Here is a 16052-nt window from a genome sequence, read left to right as displayed (position 1 = left end):
ACAAGAAATATTTCATATAACTGATCTAATTCTACACAGAAAAGAACTAGAAAAATAACAACTAACAAACCCCAGAGTAACTAGGAAAAAGGAAATAATAAAGATTAGTGTGAAAATAAGTAACACAGGGACTAAATATTACACAAAAGATCAATGAAAGAGCTGTTTCTTTGAAAATATAAACAAGATTAATAAACTAATCAGTCTCATCAAGAAATAGTGAGCACCCAAATAACTAAATCAGAAATAAAAGAGACAAACTAACAACTGACACTTCAGAAATACAAAGGGCTGTAAAAGAGAAAAAATACCGTGAAAAACTATATGTCAACAAACAGACAACTTGGGAGAAATAGATAAATTCCTGGAAACATACAATCTTCCAAAACTGAACCAGAAAAAATCAGAAAATCTGAACAGACTGATTACAACTAATGAAATCAAAGCACTAATTTTAAAACTACCAGAAAACAAAAGTTTTGGACCAGATGTTTTTATAGATGAATTTTATCAAATAGTCAAAGAACTAATACCTTCATTCTTAAACAATTCCAACAAAATCAAAAGAAGACTCCCAAGCTCATTTTACAAGGCCAGCATTACCCTAATTCCAAAATCAGGTAAAAACAGCTACAAAAAATTATAGGCCAATATTCCTAATGAGCATAGATGCTAAGATACTCAAAAAATATTAGCAAAATGGACCCAGCAATACATTGAAAAGATTATATACCATGAACAAGTGTCTTTTATTTCAGGGATACAAGGTTCATATAATATTCACAAACCAGCCCTGGCCGGTTGGCTCAACGGTAGAGCGTCGGCCTAGCGTGCGGAGGACCCGGGTTCGATTCCCGGCCAGGGCACACAGGAGAAGCGCCCATTTGCTTCTCCACCCCTCCGCCGCGCCTTCCTCTCTGTCTCTCTCTTCCCCTCCCGCAGCCAAGGCTCCATTGGAGCAAAGATAGCCTGGGCGCTGGGGATGGCTCTGTGGCCTCTGCCTCAGGCGCTAGAGTGGCTCTGGTCGCAACATGGCGACGCCCAGGATGGGCAGAGCATCGCCCCCTGGTGGGCAGAGCGTCGCCCCTGGTGGGCGTGCCGGGTGGATCCCGGTCGGGCGCATGCGGGAGTCTGTCTGACTGTCTCTCCCTGTTTCCAGCTTCAGAAAAATGGAAAAAAAAAAAAAAATTCACAAACCAGTAAACATGATACATCACTTAAACACAATGAAAGATAAAAACCTCAGTTGGTTGGAGTGTCACACTGAAGCACAGAGGTTGCCGGTTTGATCCCCAGTCAGAGCACATACAGGAGCAGATCAAGATTCCTGTCTCTCTCTCTCTCTCTCTCTCTCTCTCTCTCTCTCTCTCTCTTCCTTCCTCTCTCTCTAAAATCAATTGATAAATTTTTAAATGCTTGTATCAATAGATGTAGATAAAGTATTTGATAAAATCCAGCACCCATTTATGATAAAATCTTTCAGGAAAGTGGGATAGAGGAAACATACCTCAACATAATAAAGGCTATCTATGACAAACCCACAGGCGACACAGTACTTAATGGGCAAAAACTGAAAGCGTTTCCCTTAAGAACAAGAACAAGACAGGATGTCCCCTTTCATCACTCTTATTCAGCTAGGACTGGAAGTCCTAGCCACAGCAATCAGACAAGAAGAAGAAATAAAAGGCATCCAAATTGGAAAAGAAGAAGTAAAACTATCATTATTTATAGATGACATGATGATGTATATAGAAAATGCTAAAGACACCACCAAAAAAACTTCTAGCACTAATAAATGAATTCAATATAGTAGTAGGATATAAAATTAATATTCAGAAATTGGTGGCACTTTTAAATATTAAAAATAAACTATCAGAAAAAGACATTAAGAAAACAATCCCATTTACTATTGCAACAACAACAAAAAAAGCTACCTAAGAGTAAATTTAACTAAGGATATAAAAGACCTATAGTCAGAAAATTATAAGACACTGAAGAAAAAAAATTGAGAAAGATGCAAATAAGTAAAAGTATATACAGTATTCATGGATAGGAAGAATTAACGTCATTAAAATATCCATACTACCCAAAGCAATCTACAGATTCAATGCAATTCCTATTAAAATACCAATGGCATATCTCACAGATCTAAAACAATATTTCAAACATTTATAGAAGCTAAAAAAGTACCCTGAATAGTCTTAGCAATCTTAAAAAAGCCACACTATATGATATCAAACTATATACTACAAGGTCATAGCAATCAAAACAGCATGGTACTAGCATAAGTACAGGCATGCAGATCCATAGGAAAGACTGTAGCTCAGAAATAAACCCACAACTTTATAGTCAATTAATATTTGACAAAGGAGGTAAAAACATGCACTGGGATAAAGATAGCCTATTCTATAAATGGTGTTTGGAAAATTAGATATATGCAAAAAAGAAAAGAAACTAAAATCTTAGAAGAAAACACAGGCAGTAATCTCAGACCTCTCTCATAACAATATTTTTTGCCAATATATGCCCTCAGGCAAGGGAAACAAAGCAAAAAGTAAACAAATGGGATTATATTAAAGTAAAAAGTTTTTGCACAGCAAAAGACACTATCAACAAAATAAAAAAGCAACCCACTAAATGAAAGAACGTATTTGCCAATGATACATCTAATAAGGGGTTAATATCCAAAGCACATAAAGAACTTACACAATCAACACCAAGAAAACAACCTAATTTAAAATGGGCAAAGAATCTTCAAAAAGGATATACAGATGGCCAATTGACATATGAAACAATACTCAACATTACTAATCATCAGAGAGATGCAAATGAAAACCACAACGTGGTATCACCTCACACCTATCAGAATGGTTATCATCAATAAATCAGCAAACAACAAATACTGGCCAGGGTGTGGAGAAAGGGGAACTCATGCACTATTGATGAGAATGCAGATTGGTGCAATCACTGTGGAAAACAGTATGGAGTTACCCAGAGGTGGATTAAGGTCGTTTAAGGTGGGTGCAGAAGAAAATATTGAGCCCCTTGTCATTAGAAAAAAGTTTAAAGTTGGGGTTTTGAAGGGCCCTTCAGAAGTCAGAGCCCAAGGTGCATGCTCGGTGTGCTGCCATTAAATCCGCCTCTGGAGTTACCTCAAAAAATTAAAAATGGAACTACCTTGTGACCTAGTGATCTCACTTCTGGGATATCTGAAGTAACCAAAAACACTAATCTGAAAGAATATATGCACCCCCATGTTCACTGCAGTGTTATTTGCAGTAGCCAAGATCTGGAAGCAACCTAAGTGTCCATCAGTAGATGAATGGATAAAAAAGCTGGGTACATTTACACAATGGAATACTACTTGGCCCTAAAAAATAAGAAAATCTTACCTTTTGTGACAGCATAGATAGACCTGGAAAATAAGTAAAATAAGCCAGCCAGAGAAAGATAAGTACCATATGATCTAAATTATATGTGAAATCTAATGAACAAAATAACAAACAAAACAGAAACAGAAGGAGGTGTGGAAACGTGGAAAAGACAGGAAAATAACAGCCGTCAGAGGGATGGGGGTTTGGGGAATTGAGTGAAACAAAGTAAATGGATTAAGCAAAAAAGTGTGTGTGTGTGTGTGTGTGTGTGTATGTGTGTGTGTGTTTAACACATAGACACAGATGTTGTTAGCTGGGGGGGGGAGAGGGTAGGGGGAGATGGAAGAGGGCACAGGAAGGATAAATAGCCATAGAAAGAGACTTTTTAGTGAGAGAAGAGGAGGCAAAAAGACTCTTGCATGCGCCCTGACTGGGGTCCACCCAGCAAGCCCACTAGGGGGCGATTCTCTGCCCATCTACAGCCCTTGCTTCCTTGCAACTGGAGACTTTTTTTTCTTAGTGCCTGAGGCCGAGGCCATGGATCCATCCTCAGCACCCTGGGCCAACTCGCTCCAATTAAGCCATGACTGCAGGAGAGGGGAGAAGAGAGAGAGAGAGAAGTGAGAGGGGGAGTGGTGGAGAAGCAGATGGGCATTTCTGTGTGTCCTGACTGGGAATCGACCCCAGAACATCCACACACCGGGCCAATGCTCTACCACTGAGCCAACAAGCCAGGGCCAGAAAGAAACTTTGCTTTGGGCAATGGGTGCACAGTGCAGTGTGTAGATGTTTTGTTGAGTTGTACACTTGAAACTGTATGCTTTGTTAGCCAGTGTTATCCCAACAAACTCAATTAAAAATAATAATTTCCTTTAGAAAGAAGAAAAACCTTATCTCATCTGTTGGTTTCCATTATATAGTCCTTCCTGACTGTCCTCTCAGCTCTCTCACTCTTCTAGACAGGCTCAAATATTCCCTCATCTTTGGTTCCATGGCCCTATATGCTTTATCATATTTTAGCTTACCACACAGTTCTGCGATTGTTTGTCTGGGGCACTCTCACCTTAGACTGCATGCTCCTGGAGAAGGACAGGCAGGGTCTATTCTAAATTGTTATTTACATTCTTTCTGCTTGACACATAACAGGAACTCTATTATTGAATAGATTGTTTTTGAACTTTACTTCATCCTTTATGTATGGAATGGGCAGGTAAAAGGAAAAAAAGGAAAATTAAGTACTTCCCCTTCCTTTGGCTGATGAAATTGTCCCTCATGCACAGTGGTTTACCCAGGGAACTCAGAACCGCTTCCTAGTTCAAGGTCCAGTGGTTTCTTTAGGGAATATGGGTCACTTTCTGGTTATCTGTAATTGGGCTTTTCCTCAAAGGGAAAGTTTGGTCTTAACCACATGTCACCATCTTTAACTTAAGGCTCCTAATTGGATGAGTCTGCTGTGCATGACCCTCGCCACTTTGCTACATCCACCCAGCCCAGGACCCTGAAAACAATAACAACACTACTAATTAGGAAATGACATCACTTAGTTTCTGGAAAGGAATAAAGGAAGTAGTCAGTGAGTTAAGCAAACATCCCACAATATTTATTCTATTTACTCTACTGCACTGCAATCTGTAATAGCAAATCCCTGGGCCCTGCAGTCAGATTTCCTGGGTTCACACCCAGTTCTGCCACTTGCTAACTGCATGATCGTGAGCAAGTTCCTTTATTTTTCTGTCCCTCAATATTTGCAGTAGAATAAGGGTGATAACATAGTATCTTCATTACAGGGTTATTTGAGGAATGAGTTCAAATGGAGAAAAAGCTCAGAACAGTACCTGGCATGTAGAGAACATCTAAAAATACACTGTTCACAAAAATTAGGGGATATTTTATAGCTTCATATTCCCCTTATTGAAATATCCCCTTATTTTTGTGAGCTAAAGCATATCCGCTAAAGCAGCCACTCTTTCCTGTGTGCCGAGCCTTGCTGTGCCCTGCATCGTCCCCTCTACTAACACATTAGCACAGCCCCTCCTCATCCCGTTATGCTGTATTGCACACCTTTACCGACCCACTGTCCCTCACTAAAGTATGAACCTTGAGGGATTCTGCTTTTCCATTTCATTTGCATTCTTCCTGCCCAGTACAGTTCCTGTCACCTAAGAATAATTAGATGTCAAATGAATGATGAATGTGCAATGGTAGAATCTCCATTTTATAATCCCATGTGTCAGTTACCAACCCGAAGTGACCAGCACTGACTTAGTAAGCACCTACAATGAGCTCCACTTGGGCTGATAATCCCAGCAACAGCTAGCACTTACTGGGTGATCACTGTGCCAGGTCTTATGGTAAAGACCTGCAATTGTTATTTTTGCAGGTCAACCAGTGGCAATTTCAAATGGCTCAATCTAATATTGTGCTTTAATTTTATTAAGGTAAAATGGGGGCATTAACTATCCTCAGTTTAAGATGAAAGAATAAAATGATACTTAAGCAGATCTGAGGTTTGCCAAGGTCTCATAGCTAACAGGTAGTAAAGCCAAGGCTGGATCCATCCTGTGAACCCCTCTCGGCCACTATGCAGTGAGGTGGCTGCCCTCAGTTACTCTGTCTGGTTCTGAAGACAGAGCTGTGGCTCAGGAAACTCCCAGGGTTAAAGTAAGATTGAATATATGCAGTACTAAATTGGATCCAACTTCCAGAGACCATACAGGGAGCCAGTGTGTCCTGTTCAAAGTTAACAGGGAAGAAGGGCAGAGACTCTGGGGAAAATCTGACAATGCAACTTTCCTTCAGAACATTCTTGATTGTCATTTTCTGGTGCACTTGCTGGCCTTGGCCTCAGGACCTAATTATATTATCTTCAAATAGCAACTAAGAGATGTTTCCCATTAAACATGAACAGGGGAATGTTTAATTTGTTAGTATGCATGTGTTTGAAAAGAAAATCATTGGTTCAGCGTGTTGAAACGAGCATTGTCATTCAGTTGTCCCTGGTGGGGACGACAAGGCCAGGCTTCCACAGGGCACTCGCCTGTTCACTGATCATCAGGTCTGTGACTCTGAGCTCCAGGCTTTTGTTACATTTAAAAAAAAAATTTTTTTATTTTTATTCAATGAGAGGAGAGGAGGCAGAGACAGACTCTCACATGAGCCACGACCAGGATCCACCCTGGCAAGCTCATAGAGGGAGATGCTCTGCCCTCTGGAGCATTGCTCTGTTGCATAGCAATGGAACTCTTCCTAGTGCCTAAGGCAGAGGCCATGGAGCCATCCTCAATGCCCAAGGCTAACTCGCTCCAATCAAGCAGGGCTGCAGGAGGGAAAGAGAGAGAGAAAGAAGTGAGGGGAGGGAGTGGAGAAGCAGATGGGCGCTTCTCCTGTGTGCCCTGACTGGGAATCACACCCAGGACATCCACATGCTGGGCTGAAACTCTACCACTAGAGCCAGCTGGCCAGGACCTTGTTACATTTTTAAAGAGAAACCAACTCAATCTCTCTATCTCTTCCCTTAAAATGGGAGAAACTACCTAATTGACATTTCAAAATTATAGCATTTGAGGGGTTGTAATTTGCATTTCTTTCCCCATGTGATTCTTAGATGATGTTCATTTGGGATAAACATATTTTTAGAGCAACCAAGAATATTGATATATGCTGCACTTCCAATGAGATGAATTAAGAGCTTTCAAGGTAGTGCCACAACAATTTGTGTTGTAGCCTTTTCTTACATTTGAGGGTAACTTTGGATTTTTCTGAATTTGGGTTTGAAAGCATGACTTCATTACTTTCTAGTTCTGCATCCTCTGGCAAGTTTCTTAACATTTCTGAGTTTCAGTATCCTTGCCTGTAAAATGGCGGTTAACAGCAACCTTGCTGGGTTGATGCAGTGATTCAGTTACTGCCTATCTGGCAAGCCTGGAGCCCAGTGTTTGAGAGGTCAAGGCTAGCTCTCCTTCCCTCCTGTCCAATGCTCCCTGCCACCAATTCAGAAGAGAATGATAAGAAGGAGAATGTTGATGAGGCAATAATTGCAGGAGAAATATATTCTAGCATAAGTGAGAGGACCTGGGAGATGGGCAGCCTTCTGTGGCAGGAAACTAACTGCTTGGTGGCAATGAAGGGTTGCCGCTGATGGTGTCCTTCTCCTCCTGCCTTTCAGCCCCTGAAAATGCACTGCAGGGACTGTGCCCTGGTGACAAGCTCAGGACATCTGCTGCGCAGCCGGCAAGGACCCCAAATCGACCAGACCGAGTGTGTCATCCGCATGAATGACGCCCCCACGCGCGGCTATGGGCGTGACGTGGGCAATCGCACCAGCCTGAGGGTCATCGCACATTCCAGCATCCAGAGGATCCTCCGCAACCGCCACGATCTGCTCAACGTGAGCCAGGGCACCGTGTTCATCTTCTGGGGCCCCAGCAGCTACATGCGGCGCGACGGCAAGGGCCAGGTGTACAACAACCTGCACCTCTTGAGCCAGGTGCTGCCCCGGCTGAAGGCCTTCATGATCACACGCCACAAGATGCTTCAGTTTGATGAGCTCTTCAAGCGGGAGACTGGCAAGGACAGGTAAACAGGCACACAGGCATGGGCCAAGGGTGCGCGTTGAGGGAGGGGTTCCTGGCTGATTCACCATAAGAAAAACTTTTGCTAAGAGTTCTGTTGTGGCCCCACTGCTCCTGCCTTTGGCAGCGCTAGTCTGTAGGTTCTTCCAGGACCTGGGGCTGCTCAAGCTGAACGTATAAGGCAAAGTAAAATGAAGAAATGAGACACTTGTGTGGATAACTCGGGGCCAAATCCCAGTTTTGGAGGCAGAGGCCACACAGCCCTTGGCTTACACTGGTAACCCGTGCAAGATAATAGCTTTATTGCATTCCACTTGACTTGTGTGAACACTAACCAAAAAGAGGTATATGGGTTAGTTTTTCCTTTTCAAAGGCAGACTTATTCAAGCAGCCCATATTTATTGAGTACATTTACTTATTACTTTGCTGCACCAGGCACCAGGGATACACTCAAAAACAAGACAGATCTAGACTTTTCTGGAATGAAGAACTTACTAGGCAGACAAGCATTCATCGAGCTGTGGTCAGTGTGCTGAGCATCCCGGGAGGAGAAGAAAATGGTGCTGTGACATGCAGGACAGGGAGACCTGCCTTAGTCTAGAGAAAGGTTTTCCAAAATGATAGTTACAACTTAACAACCAGATACAAAGTCAACATAGTCACTGCAAGATTTTTTTAATGTAATAAAAAGAATGGAATAGAATGACATAGAACAGATACTGTCAGCATTTATCACCCATGATTAGGAAGGCAAAGTATTGCTTCATGAAATATTTGTTTTGGTTTTATACATATAAGTATGCATATGTAGAAGGTTCTTTCTGAGGTGATAAAAACATTCTAGTATTAGATAGTGGTGATGATTGTGCAACCTTGTGAATATACTAAAAATTAAAGTAAAATGAGAACCATACATACACCCATGTATGTACATATGCTCTATCATGCTGTAACATGTATTTCTCTCTACAGGTTGAAATATTTTAAAAAGCACTGGTTTAGGAGATTGTCATTCATTTGAATGATTTATTTAATCAAGAGCATTTTGTAAGGGGAGAAGAATGAAGGGAACTATTCTGTTTCATTTTGACTGGTTGGAAAACTCAAAATAAGTAGAAACACTCTTTTCCATAGAAAACACTTCTCTCATTTTAATTTAATGGTTGTTTGCTAAGTTTAAGTATTCCTGAAATGTTGTGGACCATAAATGGCAAAAAGCCATTGTAGATTCGAGGCTTAGCAAAAGGCTAAGTTCTCCCCCCTCCATCTCCATATGGGCTATGATGCTGAGTATTTGCACTCACTCCACTTGCTTCCTTGGGTTGCTGGAAGCAATTTACATGCCCTTCCTCTGACTCTTTGTTCTTTTGCTTGTTCTGTCCTTTATCAAAGTATTGTCCTGGAAATCTTGCCTTATCATCTGTGGCAAAGGCAAGACCTTGTATGTATGAAGGCCCAACATCGGCACATATTCTGATATAGTCCTCTATATCTCTCTTCTTGCGGTGAGGCTGAAGTGCAGCCTGACAAGCAGAGTTAGCATTTTCATAGACTAATTGTTTTATTAAAATCTTTCCCACGTTTTTATCCCCTACTATTCTTTCAACTGCTTGAATTAGCCATGAGACAAATTCTTGAAATCGCTCATCTGCACCCTGCCTAATTTTACCAAATTCTTCCATTTTGGTCCCTGGAATAGGCAGGCATTTCCATTACTGTATGGCTATCTGATTAATTATCTCATAAGTAGCTGGTCAATACTGTAATTGAGTTGCCATATGGGCATATTGTCCTTCTCCAGTTAACATATCTACAGTAATAGCAACCTCCTCTTGCTGATTTTTCTCATCCTGCTCTACAGCCTTTTCATGAAAGTCTGACTTCCACAACAAATAATCACCCCCGGAGAGACAAGCATGAGCAATCGTCTTCCAGTCATTTGGGGGAAGAGCCTTTGCACTAATAGTATCTAATAAACCAAGTGTATAAGAGAAAGTAGGCTCATACTGAGCACAAGCAAGTTTAAGCTCTTTCAGAGTTTTAAAAGGTACAAATTCATGTACTGGCACTAGTCTCCCTGTATCATCCTGTCTTTCCACAACAGGAAAACAGGCAAAGCCATCTATTGTTTTCCCTGTATTTCGAGCCTGGTCTATAGATTGTTGGAGAGGGGATTTCCCAGATTTTGAGCTATAGACTCTGGAATCAGCCCGATAAGGGAACGGAGGAGCAGAGGGTTGAATGTAGGAAGGAGCTGAGGGCAGCAGAGGCCCCGCGGCTAAGGCAGCCATAGCCACAGATTTTTCATCCCCTGTGTCATCCTCAGACTCCAAGTTATCCTCATATTCACATCCCTCTGTTTCCAGCTCACTCTGATACTCTTCAGACAATGATTTGTCTTCATACGGAAACATTTCTACAAAAAGGTCTCTTATTTTTTACCCTATCTGTCCCATAATCTTTTACTCCTGACTACATTTTCCCCAAAAACATTCTTTACTCACTGTGCACACTTCACTTTGGGGAGTTCCGTCACCTTCCTTCAGTTTTAGTTTCCTCGTACTCAAGTCCCTGTTTGGGCGCCACTTGCCGCGGACCAGCGCAGCTCCTAAAAACAGTGTGGAATTAAGAAAACACACTTCTCAAAAAATGATAGGGCCTGACCAGTTGGTGGCACAGTAAATAGAGCGTCGGACTGGGATGAGGAAGGACCTAGGTTAGAGTCCCCGAGGTCACCAGCTTGAGCACGGAGCTCATCTGGTTTGAGCAAAAGCTCACCAGCTTGGACCCAAGGTTGCTGACTCAAGCAAGGGGTTACTCGGTCTGCTGAAGGCCCGCGGTCAAGGCACATATGAGAAAGCAATCAATGAACAACTAAGGCGTTGCAACGAAAAACTGCTGATTGATGCTTCTCATCTCTCTCCATTCCTGTCTGTCTGTCCCTATCTATCCCTCTCTCTGACTCTCTCTCTGTCTGTGTAGAAAAAAAAACAACAACAAAAAACAGCGGGACCGGGAGGACTCTTCAAAATGCCAATAGCAGTATCCGAGTGCCCCATAGCCCCAGTTTGCTTTATTATATAGCCATATGCAAATCAAAGAAGTCCTTGATAGAAAGTTATACATCCAAGGCTAAGACAGGAACTCTCCCAAGGCAAAAACAGGATGCATTAGTGTAATCTATCAACATCTGAAAACAAACAAAGAGTCAGAGGAAGGGCATGTAAAAAATTGCTTCCAGCAACCCAAGGAAGCAAGTGGAATGGGTGCAAATACTCAGCATAATAGCCAAATATGGAGATGGAGGAGAACTTAGCCTTTTGCTAAGCCTCGAATCTACAATGGCTTTTTGCCATTTACGGTCCACAACACTGAAACACTGCTGAAGTGTTCACTAATTAGGATAATTACACATTGCTGTGGATCGCCTTAAGAAATTATTTTAAGTAGGAAATTTGAAGAGTAGTCCTTCCACTCTGTGTTCACTTAGATCTTTAGGAAACAATCTTGTTTCGAGACATCTCACTCACTAAATTTCTGACCAGTGGAAACCTTTTGTTCAATAGATCTGTCTCCCTGGTGAGCCCAACTGGAAAGAGGGAACCAAGCTTTGTGGATTGGTTACTAGGCCCCTCATGTGCAGACATCCATCCATGAGGGTCCACATAGTCCCTGCCCACTCATGGATTTGTAAGGTGCCAAAGTGCATCGTGACTTCTAGAATTTTTGTGCCTCTTATCTTTAATAAACTATCTTAAATAAAGATAATATTGTATTGATTCAATATTCTCATAAGTCCATATCCTTAACTTGCAACCTACTCTGAGCTAAAAGAACCGAGTTCAAAACAGACCTTCGAGACAAAACTACATCTATAAATTAAAACACAAAACATTTAGGGTCCAACAGCATTTCCTCTCTGTATGCTTTCTTGAAACCCAACAGAAACGTAACATGTATCAAAGACACACCAAGTGTGGAATATCTCATTTTGTACATCTCCTGATCAGGACATTTATTTTAGGTTAATATTTCAAACAAATAGAGTAATTCAGTAGATTTTGATTTACAGAAGTTTCAGTCTTCTTAAAAGTGGAGGAAAAAAATGACCCGGGAATAATCTGCAATTAAGAAGCATGACAAATGACATGGATAGCCAAGTGGTATTCTTTGACATTAGAAAGTAACTGTACTTGAAAATAACTTTATAATTAAATAAGGGTACATTAGGAAAATATGATTCAGAACCAATATTATAGTAATTAGATAAAAGGAAGCATAAATGAAATAACTGCAGGAAGAATATTTCCACAGAGATTATAAATGAGATTCTGGTGGAGCAGAAAGATCTTTAATTGTAATTTAGTGTGCGCTATAGAATTATCAGCTCAGTGTGTTACTTCATCATATAAAAGAATATCTGATAATTTTCCCTAATAAGCACATGACAGCTCTTCATATTCTTTCATTACAGCTGATTAAGTGTAAAAACAGTAGCTATTCCTTTGTTGGAAAAAGAGTACAAATCTTTTTAAGAAAGATGGCACAAAATTGTTGCATTTCTCCATTCCAAATTCTAACCAGGCCTGACCTTGATTTTAGCTTCCGAGACCAGGCGCATTCACGGTGGTTTGGCCATAGACAATAGTTGCATTTCTATAGCATGTGATCCCCAAAGGCTATTATTTAGAAAGTTTGGGGAATTTTAAGTGGCACTTTAAAGAACTCCTCCTTTTAGTTTCTTTAGTCTACCACTTTGTATTCTTCCTGTTTTTACCATGCAACCTTTTTCTGTAGAGCCACACCCTCCTGTATTTCAGGCTGTGGCTTATGATCTACTACATCGCACAAAAGAAAGCCAAAATCATGGGGTAATTTCGCCACTGAGACAAGCCCTCATGGTTTTTCTGACAACTCTAAAAGCATAAGGACACAGGTGTGATACCCATATCTGGGCTCCACACCCTCACAGTTATTCACTCACCCTGTGTGAGCCTAGAACAAGTGGCCACCACATTGTCACAGCCCCATAGGTGAAGTCAGGCTCTAATACGAGGCAAAGCACTTCCTTCCCGCCTTCCCCCCTCCCCCAGTCAGTCATTTTGCTCCATCCCACCTCTTTCATTCCCAAAGCTCTTATGAATATATCCTTGGTGAGAAGAAAGGGGGCTTCTTAATACCTACATAGGCCAGAGGCTCCAGAATTTTGTAGTTACTGCTCTGACTGCTGATGATGGCTCTTATACAAGAGTAAGTAGCAGAGTATTAGAAGATATATCAGTTTATTTGTGGGTGCTAAAAAGCACTGAAAAGAATGGCTGGATTACTCAGTTCATTTGCTCCATCCTAGCAACCCAGAACGGAAGAAGGGATCTTGATGTATCAACATACCAGGCTAGATACTGTTTTATTATTATTATTAAGTGAAAGACAAGGAGGCAGAGACAGACTCCTCCATGCACCCCAATTGGGATCCACTCAGCAAGCCCCCTATGAGGCAATGCTCTGCCCAACTGGGCCATTGTTCCGTTCCTCAGCAACCGAGCTATTTTAGTGCCTGAGGCTAGGCCATGGAGCCATCCTCAGCACCCAGAGCCAACTTTGCTCTAGTCATTTGAGCCATAGCTCTGGGAAGGGAAGAGAGAGTGAGAGTTGGGGAAGGGGGGGTGGCGAGGGGTAGAGAAACAGAAGGTCACTTCTCCTGTGTGCCCTGACCGGGAATTGAACCCAGGACTTCCACACACCGGGCCAACCACCCAGAGCCCAGGCTAGATACTTTTTATGATGTTCTCTTATTTAGTCCTCAAAAGAGCCTAAGAACATGGAGCTTCCCAAGCCTGCTTTACAGATAGAAAGGAAATCGAGGCTCAAAGACCAGCAATAACCTGCCTCAGCTCATTCCGTGGATTAGTGATAGAAACTGGTAAGATACAAATCCATGGTATTCTCATTTTTAAAAGTTTTTAAAAGTCCTTCCTTCTTCCCTCCTTCACTTAAAAAAAAAAAAAAGTTCTTCCTGGGCTTTTAATGGGTCAGGATACAATGGAATGAAAAACAAAAACTAATAAAGGGATTAAGCACTAGAAAGTTGAAGTCATGAACTCAAGAATGACTAAATTGCTCATTCCTATCAGGTATTTGACAAAACAAAGGACTTCTTAAAATGCCGTTTTTTATCCCTATGTGAAATGGAAATAATGCAAACTGCGTAACAAAAATCCTTCTTTCTCAAAGAGGAGTGCCACACAGTGCAAGTAGAAAAGCTTTTCTGCAGTCCTGTTATTCACATCACATGTGGTGCTACGGCTGGGCAAAGTCAGATGGTCTGACCTTGGGGATAGGTGTTTAAAACTGGCTAATGAGGCATGCCATAAGCACTGGAAGAAAAAAAAAGGTAAAAGCGCAGCCCCAAAGAGTTGAATTAATATCCACAGCAGCATAGCATGATAGGCCGACTCATTCTCACAGGGCCCAATTAGACCTTGATATTGTGTCTCCACAGTTATCCTTAGGCTTAGCACGTGTTTGGAGCTCAATGCCCATGTTTGAGTGGACAAATGAATTAATGTTGGAAGACACAGATTTGTTTCTTAACTTTGGTCAGCTTTGGTCTTCTAATAAAAGATGTTCATGGGCCCTTGCTGGTTAGCTCAGTGAATAGAGTGTCGGCCTGGCATGCAGACACCTCAGGTTCAATCCCCAATCAGGACACACATGAGAAGCGACCATCTGCTTCTCTTCCCCTCTGTCTCTCCCTTCTCTCCCTCTTCTCCTCCCGTAGCCTGTACTTAATTGGTCTGAGCATCAGCCCTGGGTGCTGAGGATAGCTCAGCTGATTTGAGTATCGGCCCCAGATGGGGGTTGTGGACTGGATCCCAGTCAGAGCGCATGTGGGAGTCTGTCTCACTATTTACCCTCATCTTACTTTTAAAAAAAAATTTCAGAGGCTCTTAATGTTCAGAGGTAAAATAAAACAACACTCACTTAAACATAAGCATTTCTTTGGTCCCTCTCCTCTGGTCATTAGCCCCTTCTCAATGAATGAACACACAGGTCTTAGGATAATGTTTTGTTCAACATATTTTGTCATGATGTTGATTTAGTGAGGGGAAATCAATTCCCAGCCAGGGCCACTGTGTGTGCGGAGTTAGCATGTTCTCCCCACATCATTGTGGGTCTTCTCCATGTGCTCCAGCTTCCTCCCACATCCCAATGATGTGCATGTGGGGTGAAATGTCACATCTACATTGTCCAGTCTGAGTGAGTGGGGGTGTGGGAGGCAGTGCACCCTGTGATGGCAAAGTGTCCTGTCCCAGGTGTGTCCCACCTTGTTCCCTACATGGCTGGCTAGGCTCTGGCCACCCACAATGTTGCAGGAGAGCAAAACCTCAGAGGATTGACACTCAGACAACTTGTAAGTGGAAAAAAAGAATTTATTAAGCCTGCGGAGCACATGGGGCTATAGCTCCAAAGACATGTGTCCTCAAAATTAGATTTCTTACATCTTATATGCCCTTTACAGAACATAAGTTCACATTCTTGGATCTCATGATTCCTTTATCATTAATTACATGATTTCAGGATGGCAGGGGCCTTGCAGGATGCCAGATTTGTAAATCGCCCACTAAGGAGAAAGAAAAGGGGAGAGGAAAGGGCTACTCAAGTCTCCCTTCCCCTCCTATATTCCTGGCTGTTTCACCTTCTTTCCCCTAGGTGTATAGAAAGGAGGAGGTCCAAACCTCCTTCCTTCTTCTATTCAAAACCTTCTAGTATGAAAACCTCTTTATTTACAATATGACAGCCCTTCATAAGCAGGAATATGATCGACCATCTTGAGATTTTGTAAATTACACAAAAAATCATATTTACAAACTCTCTAGAATGCCTGGCCTAAATTATAAAATATCCTCAAAGCCTCTTATTTAAAGGGGGGTCTCCTTCCTCAATGACTCTAAACTAGAATAAGTGGCTTGGAAAATAATCATCTTACTTTTTTATTAATCTTTCTTAAATGTATATATAGCTCACATTTATTTCAGTGTTTAATATCAAAAGTGTTTTGGGTCTTTATTTAGACATTTGGTGATGTTTTTGTTACCAGAAATAT

At 41.6% G+C, this 16052-nt stretch overlaps 1 protein-coding gene across 1 annotated transcript in view; it reads left to right on the top strand.

Moving 5' to 3' along the window:
- ST6GALNAC5 (ST6 N-acetylgalactosaminide alpha-2,6-sialyltransferase 5) overlaps positions 1 to 16052 on the top strand; it is a 193194-nt gene that overhangs the window by 162779 nt on the left and 14363 nt on the right. The window contains exon 3 of the mRNA XM_066268871.1: positions 7540 to 7949. Within this exon, the coding sequence (XP_066124968.1) occupies positions 7540 to 7949 (410 nt within the window). The remainder of the gene's footprint in view (positions 1 to 7539; positions 7950 to 16052) is intronic.

Source organism: Saccopteryx bilineata, chromosome 3, assembly GCF_036850765.1.
Source record: "Saccopteryx bilineata isolate mSacBil1 chromosome 3, mSacBil1_pri_phased_curated, whole genome shotgun sequence".
Lineage (NCBI taxonomy): Eukaryota > Metazoa > Chordata > Mammalia > Chiroptera > Emballonuridae > Saccopteryx > Saccopteryx bilineata.
This window is presented reverse-complemented; position numbering and strand designations above follow the sequence as displayed.